The 22,647-nt window shown below is 44.6% G+C and overlaps 2 protein-coding genes across 5 annotated transcripts; both read left to right on the top strand.

Annotated features, from left to right (window-relative positions):
• Positions 1-3,992: 3,992 nt before the first annotated feature.
• On the top strand, positions 3,993-4,640 carry LOC125530281 (histone H4). Its single transcript, XM_048694671.1, has one exon. It carries the CDS (start codon positions 4,073-4,075, stop codon positions 4,382-4,384), a length of 312 nt encoding a protein of 103 aa, XP_048550628.1. The 5' UTR covers positions 3,993-4,072; the 3' UTR covers positions 4,385-4,640.
• A 1,049-nt stretch (positions 4,641-5,689) lies between these two features.
• LOC125530282 (SAC3 family protein A-like) lies at positions 5,690-16,847 on the top strand. 4 transcript variants are annotated; one of them, XM_048694674.1, is made up of 14 exons: positions 5,691-6,064; positions 9,840-10,655; positions 11,260-11,988; positions 12,355-12,453; positions 12,664-12,767; positions 13,642-13,819; positions 13,959-14,426; positions 14,562-14,702; positions 14,852-14,911; positions 15,346-15,476; positions 15,562-15,695; positions 15,796-16,025; positions 16,110-16,227; positions 16,381-16,847. In XM_048694674.1, exons 1-13 carry the CDS (start codon positions 6,011-6,013, stop codon positions 16,206-16,208), a joined length of 3,243 nt encoding a protein of 1,080 aa, XP_048550631.1. In that variant the 5' UTR covers positions 5,691-6,010; the 3' UTR covers positions 16,209-16,227; positions 16,381-16,847. The 4 variants fall into 4 exon arrangements, with proteins under 4 accessions (XP_048550633.1, XP_048550631.1, XP_048550630.1 ...); XM_048694673.1 differs by having other exon boundaries at positions 16,320-16,847; XM_048694676.1 differs by having other exon boundaries at positions 5,690-6,064; positions 13,684-13,819; positions 16,110-16,847.
• The last annotated feature ends 5,800 nt before the right edge of the window (positions 16,848-22,647 follow it).

The following is a 22,647-nucleotide window of genomic DNA, read 5'->3' as shown; positions in this document are numbered from 1 at the left end:
AGATCTTCATCTTTATTATCATGGAAACTAGAAGAACACGCTCTTATAAAAGAATCTTTCTTAGCACGCATCCTAGCGGTTCTTTCTTTGCACTCATCAATGGAAATTCTCATAGCTTTGAGAGACTCATTGATATCATGCTTAGGTGGAATAGATCTAAGTTTCAAAGAATCAACATCAAGAGAAATTCTATCAACGTTCCTAGCCAACTCATCAATCTTAATCAATTTTTCTTCAATCAAAGCATTGAAATTATTTTGCGAAGAAATAAATTCTTTAATATTAGATTCAAAATCAGAGGGGATCTTATTATAATTTCCATAAGAATTGTTGTAGGAATTGCCATAATTATTAGAGGAATTGCTAGGATAAGGCCTAGGATTAAAGTTTCCTCTATACGCATTGTTACCAAAATTATTCCTACCAACAAAATTCACATCCATAGATTCATTATTATTCTCAATCAAAGTATACAAAGGCATATTAGGATCAAAAGAAACACTTTTATTAGCAAATAATTTCATAAGTTCATCCATCTTTCCACTCAAAACATTAATTTCTTCTATCGCATGCACTTTCTTATTAGTAGATCTTTCAGTGTGCCATTGAGAATAATTAACCATAATATTATCTAGGAGTTTAGTAGCTTGTCCTAAAGTGATTTCCATAAAAGTGCCTCCCACGACCGAATCTAAAAGATTTCTAGAAGCAAAATTCAATCCGACATATTTTTTTTGTATAATCATCCACAAATTCAAACCATGTGTTGGGCAATTACGTATCATTAATTTCATCCTCTCCCAAGCTTGTGCAGCATGTTCATGATCAAGTTGTTTAAAATTCATAATAACGTTTCTAAGAGAGATGATCTTAGCGGAGGAAAATACTTAGAGATAAAAGCATCCTTGCACTTATTCCAAGAATCAATACTATTTTTAGGAAAAGACGAAAACCAAGCTTTAGCACGATCTCTAATCGAAAAAAGAAATAGCTTTAATTTAACAATATCATTATAAACATCTTTCTTCTTTTGCATAACACACAAATCAACGAAACTATTTAGATGGGTAGCGGCATCTTCACTAGGAAGCCGGAAAAGGGATCTTTCATAACAAGATTCAGCAAGGCAACATTAATTTCACAAGATTCAACATCGGTAAGAGGAGCAATCAGAGTGCTAATAAAATCATTGTTGTTGGTATTGGTAAAGTCACACAATTTAGTGTTATCTTGAGCCATCGTGACAAGCAAGCAATCCAACACACAAGCAAATGAGGAACGGGCAAAAAGAGGCAAATAGAGAAAGAGAGGGAGGATAGAGAGAGAGAGGGCGAATAAAACGGCAAGGGTGAAGTGGGGGAGAGGAAAACGAGGGGCGAATGGCAAATAATGTAATGCGGGAGATAAGGGTTTGTGATGGATACTTGGTATGTTAACTTTTGCGTAGACCTCCCCGGCAACGGCGCCAGAAATCCTTCTTGCTACCTCTTGAGCACTGCGTTGGTTTTCCCTTGAAGAGGAAAGGGTGATGCGGCAAAGTAGCATAAGTATTTCCCTCAGTTTTTGAGAACCAAGGTATCAATCCAGTAGGAGGCTACACGCGAGTCCCTCGCACCTGCACAAAACAAATAAATCCTCGCAACCAACGCGATAATGGGTTGTCAATCCCTACACGGTCACTTACGAGAGTGAGATCTGATAGATATGATAAGATATTATTTTTGGTATTTTTATGATAAAGATGCAAAGTAAGATAAAAGGCAATGAAAGTAACTAAGTGTTGGAAGATTAATATGATGAAGATAGACCCGGGGGCCATAGGTTTCACTAGTGGCTTCTCTCAAGAGCATAAGTATTTTATGGTGGGTGAACGAATTACTGTTGAGCAATTGACAGAATCGAGCATAGTTATGAGAATATCTAGGTATGATTATGTATATAGGCATCACGTCCGAGACAAGTAGACTGACTCCTGCCTACATCTACTACTATTACTCCACACATTAACCGCTATCCAGCATGCATCTAGAGTATTAAGTTCAAGAGAACAGAGTAACACTTTAAGCAAGATGACATGATGTAGAGGGATAAACTCATGCAATATGATGAAAACCCCATCTTGTTATCCTCGATGGCAACAATACAATACGTGCCTTGCTGCCCCTACTGTCACTGGGAAAGGACACCGCAAGATTGAACCCAAAGCTAAGCACTTCTCCCGTTGCAAGAAAGATCAATCTAGTAGGCCAAACCAAACTGATAATTCGAAGAGACTTGCAAAGATAACCAATCATACATAAAAGAATTCAGAGAAGATTCAAATATTGTTCATAGATAAACTTGATCATAAACCCACAATTCATCGGTCTCAACAAACACACCGCAAAAAGAAGATTACATCGAATAGATCTCCACAATAGAGGGGGAGAACTTTGTATTGAGATCCAAAAAGAGAGAAGAAGCCATCTAGCTAATAATTATGGACCCGAAGGTCTGAGGTAAACTACTTACACTTCATCGGAGAGGCTAGGGTGTTGATATAGAAGCCCTCCGTGATCGATGCCCCCTCCGGCGGAGCTCCGGAACAGGCCCCAAGATGGGATCTCGTGGATACGGGAAGTTACGACGGTGGAATTAGGGTTGTGGCTCCGTTTCTGATCGTTTGGGGGTACGTAGGTATATATAGGAGGAAGAAGTACGTCGGTGGAGCAACAGGGGGCCCACGAGGGTGGAGGGCGCGCCTAGGGGGGGTAGGCGCGCCCCCTACCTCGTGGCCTCCCTGTTGGTTGCTTGACATGGGGTCCAAGTCTCCTAGATCTTGTTCGTTCCAAAAATCACATTCCCGAAGGTTTCATTCCGTTTGGACTCCGTTTGATATTCCTTTTCTTCGAAACCCTAAAATAGGCAAAAAACAACAATTCTGGGCTGGGCCTCCGGTTAGTAGGTTAGTCCCAAAAATAATATAAAAGTGGATAATAAAGCCCAATAATGTCCAAAACAAAAGATAATATAGGATGGAGCAATCAAAAATTATAGATACGTTGAAGACGTATCAGACGCCGCCGCCGTGGCTGCGAGTCGGCGGCCCGAGCTGCCACAACTGCCTTCGAGATTTTGGCCGGCCGATCCGCTCTTTCGGCCGGGTTCCGGCCGCGATTCGCCGGCCGCCTCCGCCTCGTGCGTTCGTAGGAACGGTCGGCGTGAATTCGGGGCGGCGGGCGGGGGGCGGTGCCATGGACGCGGCGGCGGAGGGCGAGTTCGCCGCGGCGGCAGTAGAGGCGGCGACGTGGGTCAGCCCACCGGCTGCGGCGGAAGGCGGGGGGGGGAGGGAGGGGGCGGACGAGCGGGTCGCTGGTGGGAAGGCAAATGAATTGGCGGTTGGTCGTTTCGCGGGCAGCCGTGGTTTTACATCACTTGTATCTCGTGATGTAAATTTGCATCACGAAGTTTTTAATTTTACATCTCCGGGAGGCGATGGTTCATTTTTTAACATATAGACCGTCTATTAGAGCAGCGCATTTTGCTCTCGAAGCTTCAAAAGTTAGTTATTTTTACATATGGACCGTCTATTGAAGATGTTCTAAGATTGGTCAATAGGTCTCCAAACAAGGAAATATATAGACCGGTTTCACGCTTTCCTGACCCAAACAAAGTTTCCCTTAAACTGATTGTGTAGAGAAAAACTATTAATACCCGTTTAGCAAAAAAAATCTGCTTTAAACTTGTTTTCCTAAAACCCAGCGCTAATACTCTCGATCCAAACAACCACACTATGCAAATCCCGCTTCATTTTCATCCCACTATGCAAACTGGGCACCCAAAAATACAAAAAATCGGCCCCCCCGCCTGCCACGTCACCGATCCGCGCCCTGTCCACGGCACGATCCGCGGCATCTTCGGGAAAAGCAGCCGCAGCCGTTCATCTCCTCTCCATCGAACGGCTCCAGCCGCCTCCAGAACCCCCGCTCACCCTTTATATACCACCCCTTCCCCCTTCTCATCTCACTCACCGCCTCCACCCACCAAAATCCCCAAATCCCCTCTCTTCCCAAGCTACTCGGAGCAGGCAGCCATGTCGGGGCGCGGCAAGGGCGGCAAGGGGCTCGGCAAGGGCGGCGCGAAGCGCCACCGCAAGGTCCTGCGCGACAACATCCAGGGCATCACCAAGCCGGCGATCCGGAGGCTGGCCCGGAGGGGCGGCGTGAAGCGCATCTCGGGGCTCATCTACGAGGAGACCCGCGGCGTGCTCAAGATCTTCCTCGAGAACGTCATCCGCGACGCCGTCACCTACACCGAGCACGCCCGCCGCAAGACCGTCACCGCCATGGACGTCGTCTACGCGCTCAAGCGCCAGGGCCGCACCCTGTACGGCTTCGGCGGCTGAAGAGCCGCGGCGCTGGCTGGCCCTGGCGCACAAGCCCTGGCTCGCGGTCAAGAAATCGAAGGAGGAGAGAAAGCTGTAGTTGATTTGGGTTCTGTGCCTTCCATGCTTAGTACTAGTAGTATCCTATGCTTAGTAGTTTGCTTCCGTGTTCTGAACCTGATGGGCAAATACTGTGTTTGCCGAGTTATATGATTCAGTTAACGAATTGTTCTCTAGTTATGAATTATGCTAATGACGATGCTATTCTGTTTTACAACTCTTTGTGCTACCGCATTTAGCTTGTTGCAAATCCTGTGATGCAATTGTTTTCTGTCCGTCTTGTATTTCTTTTCTGCAGCTGTTTGTCTGTTGATTCGTGGCTGTCTTCTGCAGATCCCGCAACTAATTGTGTGAATATTTTCTGCAAACCTTCATGTGTCAAGATGATGGCGCTGAGCCTATAGGTTCTCATCGTGCGTTGTAATTTCCCTTCTTTTTTCCGATAGTCCGTTTGGGATGCACTGCAGAACGGTTATCCTTTTCATCTAATTTTTTGGTCCTCTTCGCTGGTAACCTGGTTCTGTCCTGCCTGCGTCTCTGTGCAGACCTTAATTTGTCGGTGTAATATGGCCACAACTTTGCGCCTCTTGCTTGTCAGCCCCTCCCAAAGTCAGTTTCGTTGAATTTTCTGCCCTTTTCGAACAGCCTACTTGTGCTCGCTCCAGTACTGATTGGCAATCGACATTGCCATCGTGCTGCTCTAGGCGTTTAATTTGTTGGGACTCAGGAGACGGCCTTCCAAATCAAACGAACCGCAGAAGTAGTGGAGCGATTTGGAAGCCTTTCAGTTTGAGGTTCCTAGCGATGCGTTGATGTTCCCGTGGGATTCCTAATTTCCTACTAGTTGAAAAAAGAGTTATGGCTCCTTAAAAAAAACGAATCAAAAAGGTGTGTACCAGTGTTTTTGGAATATCCATGAAAAATGGTCTTAATTTTTAAAAAATGCACAAGAATTTAAATGTTCAGTATTTTTAAAGATTTTTTTAGTGGAAGTATTTTTTTTGAGCAGTTTAGTGGAAGTTTTTTTTGAGACAATAGTGGAACTATTTTAAAAGAAATGGTTCGTATATTTGGCTATCCATATATTCTGTTTCGCGGGCCGTCTGACGGAACCGGTCCGGGTCCAGGCCCATATTCATTGCCCACCGACCACACCACACCAAACCCACGACCCACGGCCCCTAATAAAGCCGAGGGCCGAAGCCCACCCACCCACAAGTTTCTTCGCTGTCCCTCGTCGTCGTCGGCGCTTCCCCCTCCCGATTCATCGCCGACCCCCTCTCCTCTCCCCCCCCCTCCCGCAGCACTCGCCCGCTCACAGACACCAATCCACTCCGCTGCCTCCCACACTCCTCTCCACCAAGCCACCGCCGGGCCAGAAGACTCTCCCCGGTGTCTCCTCGGCCAATCGCCCCTCGCCGCCCCCCACACGCCTCCCGTTCCTCGCGTGCCTCATTTTCACTTGGCGCGCGCGTCCTTTCGATCCGGCTCTATCCGTCCGTACCACCGGCGAAATCGGGCGGCTCTGCTCTCTGCTGCGAGTAGCTAGGGTTTCAGCCGAGCTCCCGGGCTCCGGGGCGCCGGGGGATGGCGGCTCAGGGAGGCGAGGCGGCTGCCGGATCCGACCCCAAGCCCAACGAGGTATGCTTGCGCCGCTCCTCGTCTCTCAGCAATCCCGAGCTTGCCAGGCCTTTGCTTCCGCCCTGTTTTAACCTTTCCCGGGCTTGCACGCGATTCGTTCTGTTTCCGTTATGGCTTGAGAACTGAGATGCAGATTGGTTGCTCAGTCGGCTAGGATGCTAGTCGATTCGCACTATTATATAGCGTCCGCTTCTTTGCTTTGCTGTGGGATAGTTAGGTCCAACCGAGGCACGTGGATAGTTTGTTCTAGCTGCTGGAGCTTCTATTTGATATCTAATGTTTGCTAATTTACTGCCTCAGAAATGTAGGAATTATGACCAGCGTGACAACTGATGAATTAGCTGATGTAGTGTATTTTGTTTCTGTTCCTTTGCTCATTCACCTATAGATGATATACCTTTCTTGTGATTTAGCCCTCCTGGTAGTTAGTCAATGTGGTAGTATGTGTAAGTTAAGTCGTGAAGTACTCAGGGTGTCAATCCTTGGGGGGCTTAGTATTGGCTCTCAACTTGGATGCTCATGTTTGATGAATTGCCTATAATTGCTTGTGTTCTTGCATGGCAAGCGAATATCTCTAACTGGAGCTGTCATGGCGGAGGTAATGTTTTGAATGTACTGCTTCCTGGAAATGTATGGTGACCATTTTTTGTTGTAACTGGTGTATCCGGCACTAGTGGTAGCTTGTAAATGGGTATTACCTGGATGTTAGTACTTCACCTCTCGGAGCAGGCAGTGGAGCAGGATTAGGCTAGGGTCAGGAACTTGGCACTTGGGTGCCGTGGGGCACACGCTAGGGCTAGGGCTGAAGCCATAGGTGCTGGGAGTACTGGAGGAGGCTAGCGTTCTGGAGCAAATAGAAGGTTTGATTGATGTGACTTGTGTATGTTTCATTATCTAGATGGTCTACCTTACAGTTACAGATGGTAGACTCAAAACTGAAAAGGTTAGAATTCCAAATAGAACTCAAACTGCACCGTTATGTAATCCCCCCCTCAATAAGAATGGTCCTCAAGCCTGACAATCTGAAAACCTGTTTTGAATCTTCGAAGCAGGTTTGCCTTTTTCTTACCTTGTCGCAGTTCCTAGATTTGTTGCGGCTGTAGCGTGTTGTGGCTGCAGACCCGCAACGCTTACATGTATCCACAATGCTGGAAGATAGGCTCAAAGAGCTAAGGATGAAACCTCTCATCCGTTGTCTTATCAATATGCTATAGGTATCTGAGAGCCTGTGTTGTTATTACCTATGTCAAGGAGTATTTGTAACTTGCTAACTGGTATTGATTGCTAAGATCAGTGATCTATTGATGAAACCCTGAGCTGTGTCCATCTAGTTGCCCTGATATGGATGGTGATTTGGATCCAGTGATTCAAAAATTTCCACAACCAGGATGTGAGAATTAATGGTATGCTGGTATGTACATTTGGAAATATAAAATCAATGGATACCACAATAGACTGAGAACGAGGTGGCGTCTAGACTCCAAGAAGTGGTATTGAGAGGGAGTGAGTAGGGATGACAATAGGGTCCCATTCTCCAATCAATGATGGGGATGTCCATGTAAACCTAGATTTACAAGGGGATAATTACTGTTCTGAAGATAACCAGACGGCCCCGAAGCACTGGAGTGATCCAGTAGCCGGGAAGGGGCCTAGAAGTGCCTACTATATACCAAACTACACTTGTCTCTACACATTTACAGAGCGTACCCCTGTCCAGTGTCTGGCAGAAAGTTGGGAGCTTCAATTGTTGACTCGTTATCCCCATCTCAGCCCAGGCTAACGGAGCCTGACTTATTCAAGGGAGAGAATGGAGCCTATCGATGCACCCTTGAGAGTAAGATCCTTGGCTCATGTTCCAGAGATACCATAACAAAAGCTCCGCAGGGATGCTAGGGTTTGGGTAGACATAGGTTGTGAAGAGAGAATTACTAGAGACAACAGACTGATGTTTTTGCTTGCCTCCTTACAATAGGGATACATCCCTTATATAGACATTTGAGAATATGTCATAAAAAATATACTGTTTGAAACCACTCTTTAGTATGAATTGGATGGTACTACAATTTTTGTGACACATAACACACGTTTTCAGGGTCTAATTGATGGTCAAAGTTGAACCTCGAGATATGTGTGCGCCATGTAGGGACAGAGGGAGTACCTAATGCTAGGATGGATACACTAAGATAAAACTCCTAGTTTGACACAAACTCTTCTTACAAACTCCCTTCTCTATAGCTGTCTACAACACATACACAGTAAGTATGCAGTGGTATATAGAATGCAGCAAAAAAAAAAACCCTGCCCCACTCGCTCGCACAGGTTCCCCCTTCCCTATTTGCCGCGTACTCTAGTCATTTCCTCCATCAGTATTGAGTACTGCATCTTATACCCGCATGCCAACTTGATGAAGTATCAAGGCGACATAGGTGACCACATGGGCTTGGATTATAGGATACCCTCAACGGCCTCAAGGCATGTATTTTGTGTGGCATGAGGTCATGGCTTTGGCTGTGAAGATTTTAACATTTGGGTTGTCCATTTGTAAAGCAACTGAATTTTTCTTAATCTTAAGTCACATTTTAATTATTATTATCCATTGCATCAACATCCAATCATATGGTTAGTGTCACATCAGTCTCCATGCAAACATGATTGCTACAAAATGGACTCGAGGAAAAAAAGTGCAGCTTGTAAATAGCAAAGTCTCTGAACACTTGTGCTGCAGTAGTTGTTAAGCAGTGTTGCTCGAACTGCAATTTGCAGCCAGTTAATGCTATTGTTTTGTTATTTCTGTGTACTAAGTAATTGATGTGGAGTGCCTCATTGATGCCATTACTCACTTTTTTGCGAGGAATTACTCATTTGCTTTGTTACATCAGCCATTTAGATCTCTCTCTCTCTGTGCATATTTTTCATAAAAAATTGCCACATTAGCAGGGAATTCTGCCTTACATATGCAAAAAGGTGCATCCTATAAATACATTGGGCTTTGTTGTATAACATGCACTTGTCTGTTGAAATATGAATAAGGATATAATACCATTTTCTTTCACATGGTCATGCATTATTGATGAGGATCACTTGCTACCCTGGCAAATGGCTAATGACTTTATGGTTCCTTCCAGACTTCTACCACTGGATTTAATAATATCTTCACCCCAGTAAAGAAACCACTTGGCAGTAATGGTCCGCTCACCTTGGGATCATATGCCAACTGTCCGATCTGCTATTGATGGCTGAGCTTGAGCTTTATATTGCTCACCGCCCAGTGGTGCCCACTGAAATCTCTTTTGCAAAAACACCCTATTCTTCCTTGAAGTTCATGGGCAAACCAAGCAACATCCCGATTCAATTAAATAATTAGTCTTGTAAACTTGTACTCCCTCCGTTCACAAATATGAGATATTCTAACTTTTTCCTGAATCGGATGTATATAGACACGTTTTAGTGTGTTTGTTCACCCATTTCAGTCCGTATGTAGTCCATATTGAAATATCCAAAACATCTTATATTTGTGAACAGAGGGAATAGTATATACTCCTTACTAGTTCTTAGCAACGTACAGATTCCTTACTAGTTTCTTCTGTTTTTTCAAAATCGCTGCTGCCTATAACCTAATATGATTTGATGTCTGGTAGGTGTCAGCTAGGTGGAACAGTGGTGCCTAGTGTGTAGCCTTCACCTTTTAGAACAGTGATTGTAGGTTGGTGATACATGTTTTGCTCATGATCCATAATTATGAGCTGACAATATGTTTGGTCTCACTTAATGACAGGGCTGGAGTGTAGAGCAGACAAGTTCATCTCAGTACCAACCTTCAGCATCGGGTCATCATGCGTGGTCTTCTTCAAGTGGGGCTTCCTGGAACTATTCAGTGGATAATACAAACCAAAATGCAGTTTATTACGATCCACAAAGGGATGTCTCAGTTTCAGGGGCTACTCAAAATGTGACAAATGGTGCACCTCATGTGACTCAACCGGCTGTGGGCACAACTAATGCAACCAATACTTATGCACCTTACTCAAATTCTGTTCAACCTGCCTACAATGCTGCACAATATCCAAACTATTACTATAACTATCCACAACCTGCAAACGATTCTTCTCTTCACCAAGGAGTAGATCAAAGTTCAGGTGCTGCATATCAGCCTCTTACTTCATTTCCGAATTCAGGATCTTACGTTGGTCCTACAAGTAACACATATTATAATGCTGGTGCTGATCAGACTGCGCAAGCATATGCCACCAACAACTATTATTATCAAAACCAGGCCTGGTCTGGAGGAAGTTCTGGAGATGTTCACGCCCAAACATATCAGACTTACGCTCCATCAGATACTAATGCTGCCCAGAGTTCTTGTTCTCTGCCCACCACTTCTTTCCACTATCCTCAACAGTACAACCAGTGGTCTAATTATTATGACCAGTCTGCACCAAACTCCGGTGCCTTAGCAGTTGCTGGCAACAGTGCTTCTGATACAAAATCTCCTAGTGCCGGTTCTGGTTATACATATCCGAGCACCCAGCCGCCTCCACCGGGTACTACCCAACGGAAAAATGATGCTGTTGCACCTACTGCACCTCCCCAGGTATTATTATCAGTTCTGCTTTCTTATTTTGAAGAATTTATGGATTTGACCACATTTTGCATTATTTTTGTGTGCAACTCTGGAATGGCCATGTAGCTTGTCATGGGTAATGTTTTTTCTAAACATAGCTTTGTGCAACTGCCTATGGAAGTATGGTTGATATATTTCTATACTAGATATATTTCATTTTGTAGATATGAGCATATTTTTCTATAGACTTGGTCAAACATAGAGAAGTTTTACTTAGGACAAAGCTAGAGCTTCAATTAATTTGCAACAGAGAGAGTATGTAACAGTGAAGCTACTTACTGCTTTCTAGTTACTTGAAACCTTGCATTGGGTGACAGTGAAGCTACTTACTGCTTTCTAGTTACTTGAAACCTTGCATTGGGTGACAAATGATGCGACATTACTTCTATACGTCCATAAAAGATTACCGGAACCTGTGATACGTCTTTCATTTGACGGTTTTGTTGCATGTGTTAAATTTTATGTGCATCGATGACCATGATGAGAACTCTTCTTTTGGAAGGACAGTTTTTCATGTATTTCTTATGCAATAGCATGCCTTTACCATGTTTTGACTAGCAATTTTTGTGGACAGGCGGTGGGAATCACAGGGTTTCAAAGCCAGCACGTCAACCAGGCACCAGGTGCCCCAGGGTTTCAGAGCCAGCATGTCAACCAGGCACCAGGCGCCCCAGGGTTTCAAAGCCAGCACGTCAACCAGGCACCAGGCGCCCCAGGGTTTCAAAGCCAACACGTCAACCCGGCACCAGGCGTGCAAGGATTTCAAAGCCAGTATGTCAACCTGTCACCAGACACTCCAGGATTTCAAAGCCAGCATGTCAATCCGGCACCAGTCACACCAGGGTTTCAAAGCCAGCACTTGAACCAGGCACCAGGCAACCCAGGTTATGAAAACCCCTATGCTAACAAGACAGCTGCCGTCTCAGGGTTTCAGAACCATTATATCAACCAGGCACCAGCTTACCAACAAAACTCTACAAGTCATAGCCAGTTACCATTAAGTAACCAACGAGATCAACAGAAAGCTTTGCATGCGCAAGGTCCAAGCTCAAATGTTTATTCAGTCAATCATGTTAATGAAAACTCTCAACCAACTTTGCAGGGTTTTGCGAAAACAGTTGCCAGTGTAAATAAAGTACACATCCCGACAAATCCTCGAATAGCTCCAGGTTTCCCAATGTCAATGCCCCAAACCGGGAAGAAATTAGAAGCTGATTCATCGCTAAAACCTGCTTATGTTGGTGTTTCCATGCCCAAGACTGACATGAATGCAGCTCAAGATGGTCATGGAGCTGCCGTTCAGGTGAGACTATATATTCTAGTTACCCCGTTCTTTTTGTTGAGCATCGATGTCCGATGGTGGTATAATTATACAGCTAAGCCAATGGAGTCCTTACTCCTCCAGGCACATGAACCAACCCCCCGTGGAAATGTGAACATGGTAAAACTGAAATGCTAGCGCAGACCAGTACAATTATTGAAGTAGGATTTGTACACTACAGTCCAGAGCCCAGACCCCAATAGAAGTGCCTAGATTCAAACCTTTCAAGTTAAGACTTCGATAAAATAGCACACCTATGTTTGTAGTATTGTATATCGGTGTTCATACCATTCTTGACAACTTTCCACTAACCATCATTCTATTTTATATTATTTTTGTGCTGTCCAGGGATCATTCCCTGTTTCACTTTGTACTTATGTCGAGCGGAATCTTTCCCGTTGCAAGGATGATGCCCAGAGATCTGCCACCCAAAGCATCATGAAGGAGGTTCAGTAATCCATTTTTGTTCTTCTTTTTATCACTGTCTTTGCTTCTGCTTTCCTGAGACCTTGGTTCATGGGATGTTTAATAAAATTTACAAAATAGAACTTAAGTTTCTTTTGGTTGTTCCTTATTAACTTGTATTTTCCTTCCATATCCTTGTAAGTTTAATAAGAGGTTGTTAACTTTCAAAATTTTCTCTTCCTATAATATCAGATGATCACCAAGGCAACTGCTGATGGGACCCTTCATACTAAGAATTGGGACATTGAGCCGTTATTAGCTTTGCCAGAAAATGCTAAAGGCACAAATATGACAAGGTAACCTTTTCCTGTATGGGGCGATACTGCACTAACCAGCAATCGTATGCCAATGACCATCATTCTTTTTATGTAAAAAGGGCAAGGTGCTTTGCTTTGTCCAGCATGGACGGAGTTTGAATTTGAATTCCACATTTTCCCTCAACACTAAACTAAAAACTTGGTGAAAACCAACTCTTTGTTCGGCATGAATGGGATGCCACATTTTTCCTTAACATTTAAACCTAAAAGTTTGGTGAAAACCAACAACGGAAATAACTCTACCAGCATCACGGGCAATAATTAAAGGGAAGCCCGGTGCAAGTAGCTCCCGTTTGTGCAGGGTCTGGGGAAGGGTCCGACCACTTTGGGTCTATAGTACGCAGCCTTTCCCTACATTTCTGCAAGAGGCTGTTTCCAGGACTCGAACCCGTGACCTCGTGGTCACAAGGCAACAACTTTACCGCTGCGCCAAGGCTCCCCTTCCTAGGGACTGTCGCAAATATAAGTAGAAACAAGTGGAGAAATAATATAACTTACATGACTTTGGATTGCAAATTCAACGTGATAACAGAGTGTACGGGCTATTTGCCATCTTAAGCAGCTCAGGTGTATAATTGGGTACCCAAAGAAAAGCATTGCCACTTTTCGGGGTTGGTTCAGTGGATTCTTTATAGTCTGTTATATTGGTCTTGGGAGGGCTTAACTTCTTCCTGGAACTGGCATACGGAAAAAGATTGTGGGGAAGACTTCAGCTTTCATTATAAAAGACACTTATGCTTCCCTGAGAAACGCCCCGAGCGTAGGGAGGACTTAAGATTATGGTAGTAAAGCTGACCCTCCCCCTTAGAGGGCCAATCGGTTAACTAGTCTTGTTTTTTTAATCCTTTGGCAGCAACGCAAAGGATTCAAGTCCCTTCTCCTTTTCAACATCTAGGAGGAGCCCGAGTAGACGTACGAAGAGTAGGTGGGAGCCTGTTGCAGAGGAAAAAGTAACTAACAAGGTGGAGGTTGTTTCGAAAGAGCCAGCAAAAAGTAATGCCTGCACTACTTGGGAAAATACTAGAAGAACGGTAAGCCCTCAGATGGGTTAACATTACATATATGCCTTTCATTCTGGAAATTTTTAACTTGAATACGACCATCTCCCTAGGTTTGTTTTGTTTACTCAAATTCTCTTCTTGGGCAAATAATTGGTTTTATATGTCACAGGGTAACACTTGGAATCTTGGAAACTTTGTCCAGTCGCGTCAGCCTCCTACAAGCCAATGGAATCAGAGGCCCTCTAAAAAGCAGCGGATTGGTGGTAATGCGAATCTAACAAAAAACGGGAATGCTTCTAGTGACAGTGATAAGGAGCAGGATCTTACGAAATATTATGCCAGTTCAATTGCACTAACAAATTCACCGGAGGAGAAGAAGCGACGAGAGCATAGATCTAAGCGATTTGAACGTGGTCAGGGTGCATCATCAAAATCTACGAGTTCCATACCATATAAGGATGGAGCAGCCAATGTATACACAAGGGGAGCCATTTCAATGCTTAACAATAGAAGTAATGGAGATGGTGCTAGCTTGGCGGTGGAGGACATCGACTGGGATGCACTTACAATTAAGGGAACATGTCAGGAAATTGAGAAACGATATCTACGCCTTACATCCGCACCTGATCCAGCCACTGTAAGGATGCTTTGCTAATTTTTTTGTACACTGTAGGCTTGGAAAACATATTGTTGATACAAAAATTAAATTTAGAGATAAATTATGCCTTGTTGCTGTTTTCTTGCTTTAACTTTCTTATCACATCTTTTGCAGGTAAGGCCAGAAGATGTCTTAGAGAAAGCTCTTCACATGGTTGAAACATCTGAAAAGAATTACCTCTATAAATGTGATCAATTGAAATCTATCAGGCAAGACCTTACTGTTCAGAGGATTCAGAACGAGCTGACTGTCAAGGTATTCCTTGATAATAACCTCTCATTGTGGTATACTGCATTTTAGTATCAATCTTCAGATGTACACTGTTTTTCATGGGGGCATCAATCTGCTTTGTCCAAAACTATTTATTTTTTCCTTCTGTATTAATTGTTTCATTCCTGTTTCAGGTTTATGAAACTCATGCACGCTTAGCACTTCAAGCTGGAGATTTGTCCGAATATAATCAGGTTTGCTTAACTTGTTCTGATTCATCTTAGTGCTGAAACAAGTAAAGCAATCTTATTTCGTGTTCTAGTTTCCGAATAGAATAAAGAAGAAAAAATGGGTCACTGATGATGATATTTTTAATAGCAGCACGAGGCTGGGGGGACTTTAAGTCTCCTCCCTGGTGGAACATCCTTCGGAATCCTTGCGCAAATTTCCTTTGGAATCCTCCCCTCGTCGTTAGCTTCCATTTAAGCCGATGCGAGTTCTTTTACAAAAACATATAGCCTTATTTGCAATTTGTTATAGTAATGTAGGGTATTGTCTTTACTTTCTTCTGAAACCAGTAGCTGTATTCTTACTTGATAGTAATTTGTATTGATGATCCAGTTGCCTGAAAGAGAACGAAATCAACAGCCTAGTCTCTTTAATTATTATTTTTTGCAACACTTGGCAGTGTCAATCACAGCTGACGAGGTTATACGGTGAAGGAATCGCTGGCTGTCATCTTGAGTTCTCCGCTTACAACTTGTTGTGTGTCATGTTACACTCTAATAACAAAAGGGACTTGCTTTCATCCATGGCAAGGTATATATATTGAATAATAAGTGCATATACAAAATGGTTATTCCGTTGCTACACTAGCCATATTTGATGCATCTGTTATCCTCAGCTTGTCAAAGGAGGCCAGGCTAGACGAAACAGTCAAGCATGCGCTTGCAGTTCATTCTGCTGTTTCATCTGGAAACTATGTCATGTTCTTTAAATTATACAAGAAGGCACCTGGCTTGAACTCATGTCTTATGGGTAAAGATGATATTTCTTTTACTTGACATTCTTTTGTCAATTTTGATATTAACTTTTCCGTTAAGATGATGCTTGGCTACTTACGCTATTTGCTTTGCAGACCTCTATGTTGAGCGGATGCGTTTTGAGGCAATAAAATGCATGTCAAAATCTTATCGGCCAACTGTACCTGTGAGATATGTTACACGAGTTTTGGGATTCACAAGAGTTGACGTACTTTGTGAGGCTAACGTAGCTGATGGTTTAGAAGAATGTGAGGAATGGTTAAAAGCACATGGTGCCGTTCTTGCAGTAGATGAAAATAGCGGAGAATTACAGATAGACACAAAGGTAAACCTTGCACTTGGTTTATGTAGTGTGTTTGTGGTATCTTATGGTCTTTGAAACATTATGCTATTTCTTTATGCTTGACAGGTTTCTTCTGCTTCTCTATACATGCCGGAGCCTGATAATGCTGTTTCACATGGTGATGCATCTCTTGCCGTAGATGATTTTTTGGCGCGAGCATCATAAAGAATATCATGGTGATTGGGTGAGCAACTTTTACCCTTTTGGCACCGAGCTTTGATGCACTGCGATATTACATATTGCCAATGCCAGTAGAGGAACACTATATTAATGCAGGACATGCACATGAAATTGACCGCGGATGAAGGGTATTGCAACTAATTGGCTTCACAAACAGATGCAGCATGTGAGTAGGCGACATTTTGGTAGCCTCACAATGTGCTCTAGTGCCGTTGGATCCACTGGCAAGTTCTGATAAGCGACTAATCTCCAGCTCTGTGAGTCCCGTATCACAATCAGAAGTATGGGCAGCACTAACAGATATGAATCACCCGGTAAAATTTATATATAGGTCCGAGCATTGAGCATTGCCTTTGTACCGCCTGTTTCTGTCATAACCCAGTTCAGTGTATTGTACAATTTTTGTTCACAATAGGTGTTGCTCGATGTCAGTTTTTGTCAAATTCGACAATACTGATGTTCTGAAATTTTGTTCCCTCATTTTCCTCAGGAGAAGTCATGTTTCTCAGGGTTAGAGCTTGTGGTAAGAGTGACTAATGTTTCATTTTCTGTTACCATGTAGTGGACCGTTGTAAACTGCAGAACAATGGATATGATATGCAAGTGTTTTTGTTGTCTCGTTCAGAGTTGGATGATTCTGCATCATATAGTACTACTGTATGTCTGGCCCAGCCGTTATCGGTACATGGTCCAACTATTTTGTGTGTTTATGCGGCACATGGCCTGCACTACTAACAATGTGTTGGGGATATTACTACCAGTATGATCCGCCCAGGAGGGGCCGGATCAACCCTAATGGCGGGTTACATAAGAAGCCCAATATACATTTAAGATGATAGCTTATTAAACATATAGAAGGCCCAAAGGCCTGGGGCCGGCTTAAGGCCCGATATTGTAAACCACTGTATGTAAGTAAAGACTTGTAAAGAAAGGCATGTAAAGGAAGTCATCGAGCCTGACACGGTCATGAGCCGGCCGGGACTCTGTAGGCCACCAGGCGTCAACCCATGTATATAAGGGGATGACCGGTGGCGGCTTAGGGCAAGAAACAACCAAATCGATAACCAAGCCGGCGAGTTGAGCCCCTTAGAGATCAAAATTTCAGCAATACCAATCCCAACTAGACGTATGCTTTTACCTTCATCGTAAGGGGCCGAACTAATATAAAAACTTGTGTGTCCCTTGTCCCGATTAATCCCTTTAAGCTTCCTAGTGCGATGGCCCTGCGACTAAGTCCTTGCTCTAGGACATCTGCCGTGTCAACTCCACGACAGTTGGTGCCCACCATGGGGCCAGCGCACGGTGGATTTGAGGTCTTGAAGGGCAACTTCGAAGGGCTCAAGGGATACACTGTGGGCCGGATGACCAAGAGTCGTCGCGGCAAGCTCTACATCGACGACGAAGGCTGGGGCCTCGAGGCCGGCTCAATCGAGTACGGTTACCGGGTCTCCTTCGGCGGAATTCACGTCTTCATCGGCCGGATCAGCGAGTCAGGCCCTGAGCCGGACGTCCACACCAACCTCATCGAAACGGCTCAGCGCGCCAGGACCGCCCGTGTTCAATCTGTCGTGAAACATGTCTTCATAGGCTGCATCCATGGCGGTGAATACTCCGAAGGACCGATGGAAGGCGGGGAGACGGCCATCTGCTCTGATACTGCATCATCAACAAGTGAGACGGACTCGTTGTACTAGCTGCAAGACGGCATGCCCGGGGGCTGTTTCGATGGCAACAGTATTCCGGACCCCCTTGAGCCGCCGAATTGGGCCGGAGTCTTCATGGCGGGGACGCAGCCCGGGCAGAATTCTACCGCATCGACAGCAGCAGCTACCGGGTCGGCAGCAGCTGGGCCAGGAGATCCCGCGCGCCCCCCAGCTCAGATTCTAATGGACCTCATGGATCGGCTGACGACTCTGTTAACCGCTGCGGTAGAGCCGACGGATAAAGCTCAGCACGACGCAGAAGTGGCATGCGTGCGGGAGGAGATGGTGCAAGCTAAAGAAAATCTAGCCGCGGAGGAAACCCGGATGGCAGCAGAACGAGCAGCTCTGGACGCTCGTGCTCAGCAACTTCAAGCAGAAACTTCCGGCTCTCGGTGAATCTTAACGCATCAAACGAGGTCATGAGGAGGAGGCATCAGAAAACTCAGTCGCGTCTGCCTCTAACGCTGGATCCGAGGAATCTGTTCCATACACCCGGGGTTGGGGGGAGCCACCCGCCAGAGGCAAACTGGGTCACAACACCCGATGCACCAGTTCAGCCACGCGCCATGGAGCCACCTCGTGTAAATACAACTCCTCCTCGTTATGTGTCAACACCTCCGGGTCACTTCTTCAACCCCCTGGAAAACCTCATCGTAGCGTCGGCTCGTTTGGCTTAGGGCAGTCAAAGCTCTGGCTTGCGCGCAGGAGCGTTTTACTTCTTGGAACCTGGCAGGAAGGATGGACAGCTTCTTCAGGACGTCGCTGAGCCGGTTAGGTTCTTGATTAGCAGGAGAGATGGCAGCCAGAGCCCGTTGTGCGCCGATATACAATCGTTCAACTAAAGTGTATACTGCCTTCAGCTTAATCAACGGGTCTTGGCTCAGATTCTTACTTCGCGGACCTGCATATATTTTTAACAGAGTCAGTTGGCGGATTATACTCCGGTTTGGCAAAAAATATACGAAAGGTCAAATCAGGCAGCTTACCAAAGATAGCAACAACCATCTGAGACACCCGCCCCTTTAAACCGTTCAGCTCTGTTGAAATTTCTTTCAGAGCTGTTTCGGCTGTCTCAGCTCGTCGGGTCAGAAGTGTTTTCTCATTTTCCCAAGTCTTCTCCTTGGCAGCAAAGCTGGTCTTCAAATTTTCCGTTGCAGAAAGGCTTATTTGCAGTTTGGAGGTGGAAGATTTGATTTCTGACTCCTGACTCGCTAGTCGGGTCTTTGCGTCAGTCAATTGAGATTTCAATTCAGACAAGGCATTCTATGAAACGTTCAGATAAGTCAAGGCTTAGTTTCAAATTCGAATATCCAAATTCAAGATTGAAGTCTCAAGTACTTTACGAATAAACCACTTGACACTTGGGGGCTAATGTATGCCAAATCAAATTTTTACGACTACAAATATATTTAAAGTCCCAAGTCCCTTACAAAGTAACAACACTTGGCACTTGGGGGCTAATGTATGCAGTTCAGCAAGTTTAGCAAGGTTAAGCCGGAGTGTTAAGTACTTTGAAGACGGTTTTAAATTCTAAAGTACCGATTCATTAATGATCAAAATGAACCGGTCCTTGGGGACTATAGGTGAAGTTCTGTTCTATCAATATCAGGCAAAGATTCAGAGGTAAAAGTCTCGGCCTATATTTTAAGTCTACAGGTTATTCCGTTTCTCTCATAATCTGAAGACTTGGGGGCTGAAGGAATATTAGTAAACCGGAAACAACGTACCTCATACTTCAACTGAAGCTGCTTGACCATCTCGATCTCAGACTCACGACTGGAGTGTACATGACTGAGATAGCCGGATAAGATATCACTGGCATTGAGACGGTCATAGTTGGCAACATCAAAGCAAACCTTCTGCCTCTTCAATGCTTCTTGCTTTGCTATGCACCGAGCCAGCACCGTTGGGTTCCCCGGCTCAACAAAGCGGCTCCCAGTAATTTGAACATCTTGAGCAGGTGGAGACGGCGGGTCGGTTGAGCTTGACGGTCCAGCTGTAGAAGGATCCATAATGGCTTCATCAAAAGTCGGCTCAGGAGGGTTTGCCTCATTGTCAATAGGCGGGTGTTCTGGAGCGTTAGCCAATGGAGAAGGCGGCCTAGCCGGTTCAGATGCTAGCACTGGCGGGTCTTCCGCCGGTTTAGCCGCCTTTGTCTTCTTGGATTTAGCCTGGCCACTAAGGAAAAATATTGCAGGATTGTCAGCATAAAGATACAATTGAGCAAACCCGGAAGAAAGAAGGATTTTTGATTACCCAGGAGCAGTCTTGAAAGCCGGAAATTGTGTTTGTGATGAGTCGCCTGAAGAACAAGACACCTCCTGAAAGGATAAGAGAAAAGAGTTAAAAGAAATACAAGGAGCAGGATTCATTAAAATGAGTTAAAGACAACAATAAGTAAACCTCGTTCGGGCGTTTCCGAGAGGTCTGTTGAAGGACGACAGCCGGTTCATCTTCAATCCCAACTTCACGGCGGCTTTCATGCTGCTGCTTTTTCAAATGAAAGTTGGGATCCAAGTGAGCTAAGAGGTTAGAAAACCTTACTTTACGGATCACTCGTCGAACTTTGTGTCTTGGTAAGGGCTCTGAGTCGGAGGAAATGATACTTATCTCTGCTTCCCCGGCCTGACTGGCCCCAGTGTCATCCTGGTAAGGATCAGTGTCAATAAGATTGTTAAAAAATTGGCCAAGGGAATCAAGGGCTACCTCCGAGTCAGACGTGTCATCAAGTTTCATTAAATCTTCAGCAGTGGTCTTCTTTTTCTTCTTCGATCTCCGGGTCGATTTCTTGGCGTTCATGGTGGCGAGTTTCGCCTTCTTGGCAGCTTCGTGATCATATTTCACTTTCCAAAAGTCAGAATTAGCCTACAAAGACAAGAGGAAGGATCAGTGATAAACAATGCGGCTGGACAAAATACAAAGGAAAAAAGATCAGAATATCCTTACTTCTGGTACCGGGTTAAGTTTACAGAAGGGATTTAACCTAACAATACTGCAATCTTCATACTTCCCATTCACCAGAAGGTTTGACATTGAGACAATGTCTTCCTCGGTTAGTTGAACCGGGGTATGACGGAGAGAGTCGTCCGGGCCTCCACCATATTCATACATCAATTTTGAACGACGGCTTAATGGAATAACCCGCCATGAGATCCAGCAGCGGGTTAGATCGACTCCGGTTAAACCGTTCCCCAACAAAGCGTTGATTCTTCTGATAGATGGAAGCAGCTTCTTGCGTTCAGCAACGGTAAGTTTATCTGGCAGTGCGAATTTGGAGTCAAGACGATCGGGGCGGTAACCCGACAGTGGCTTCTCATTGGCGGGTGAGATGTCCTGACAGTAAACTAAGTTTGGTTCCAGTCCTTTGGGTGACTTGGTAAAACTATGAGAGGGAAGACAGCACCCTGCCGGCGCTGAATTGAGATGCCTCCAAGCTCTAAGCTAAGGCTGTTGGTGCACTCGCTCTGCCGGTTCAGATAGAAGTATTCTCTAAATAGCTCCACAGTCGGCTCTTGCTGAAGATATACCTCACAGAGCACTTGGAAGTTACAAATATTGGATATGGAATTGGGCCCAATATCCTGAGGATGGAGTTTGAAAAAGTGAAGAACTTCTTTGAAAAACTTTGAACCGGGCGGTGAGAAGCCACAATTCATGTGGTCAGTAAAGACGATCACTTCGCCGTCTTTTGGATTGGGTCGTTCTTCTTCCGGGTCAGGAGCACGATAAGACATGATGCTTTTTGAGGGCACAAACCCAATGAGGAAGAACTCTTTTAAACGATCCTCAGTTATGGTTGAGGGGACCCAATTACAGATGGTGGGTGTCTTTGACGGCATGATGTGCAAGGAACTGAAAAAGAAATAACAACATCCCGGTTCAGTTTACGGTCAGGATAAAAGTTAAAGGCTGAAGATGTAAAACAAGTAATAGCGGCTTAACTACGGGCTAATGACATATAAGGAAAAGAAAGCCGAAGCGGTAAGCCGCCATGACTACAAATTTTTTCAGAAAGCAGATTCAGCTAAGTATTGGCATAAACAAGTTTTACCAAGCTGTCATTATTATTTTGGATCAAATGGCCGTTCTGAAAAGAAAAATATTCTAGACCTAAAAATCTAGTACAGATGAGTTCGTCAGCTATAACGAAGCATCTATACAGGAAAAAGGGATCTACTGCTATAAAAAATGGACGCAAAACAACTACCGCACAAGTTATATCTCCTCTTTGGATCAAGAGAGGCTGCGGAGGAAGAACTACCAAAAAGGTTCATGAAGAACGGTGAAAAACACCGATGAACTCGCAAGCCCTAATGCAGATCTAAAAAGTTTGAGAAGGCAAGACTTACGGATGCGGATTCGCTGCGGAGGGTCGTCGCCGTTTATCTGGACAGTTAAGGGTGATGCAGCGGTCAAGCTCGAGGACGATGATGAGCGTTGCGGCGGCGACGAGCCTATTTATAAGGGCAGATGCGAACAGACGGGCGCGAAAATCAAGGGAGAACCAAATAATGGTTATCCAGCTATATAGACGCTTCGATTCTCGGGAAGCATTAAAGATAAAAGGTCTGTTGGAAGATGACGTCATGAAAGTTTTTTGTGTTTTCCAAAGATGACGTCACGGCGGGTTACAGAGTTTTTCAGACAGAGGATGGATTTCATCTAAGTATTGAATATTGACAAAGAACAAAGTTCAAAGTCAACCTGGGGCCTAATGTTGG

This window comes from Triticum urartu, unplaced genomic scaffold (genome assembly GCF_003073215.2).
Source record: "Triticum urartu cultivar G1812 unplaced genomic scaffold, Tu2.1 TuUngrouped_contig_62, whole genome shotgun sequence".
NCBI lineage: Eukaryota > Viridiplantae > Streptophyta > Magnoliopsida > Poales > Poaceae > Triticum > Triticum urartu.
The sequence above is the reverse complement of the archived record's forward strand: the minus strand, read 5'-3'. Positions and strand labels throughout refer to the sequence as shown.

Bases quoted from the DNA above. Each gene is read 5' to 3' on its own strand.
- LOC125530281 (XM_048694671.1), top strand. From the start codon at position 4,073: ATGTCGGGGCGCGGCAAGGGCGGCAAGGGGCTCGGCAAGGGCGGCGCG.
- LOC125530282 (XM_048694674.1), top strand. From the start codon at position 6,011: ATGGCGGCTCAGGGAGGCGAGGCGGCTGCCGGATCCGACCCCAAGCCC. The intron at 12,454-12,663 runs GTTCAGTAATCC...CTATAATATCAG, and splicing joins CCCAAAGCATCATGAAGGAG to ATGATCACCAAGGCAACTGC. The intron at 15,477-15,561 runs GTATATATATTG...TGTTATCCTCAG, and splicing joins TTGCTTTCATCCATGGCAAG to CTTGTCAAAGGAGGCCAGGC.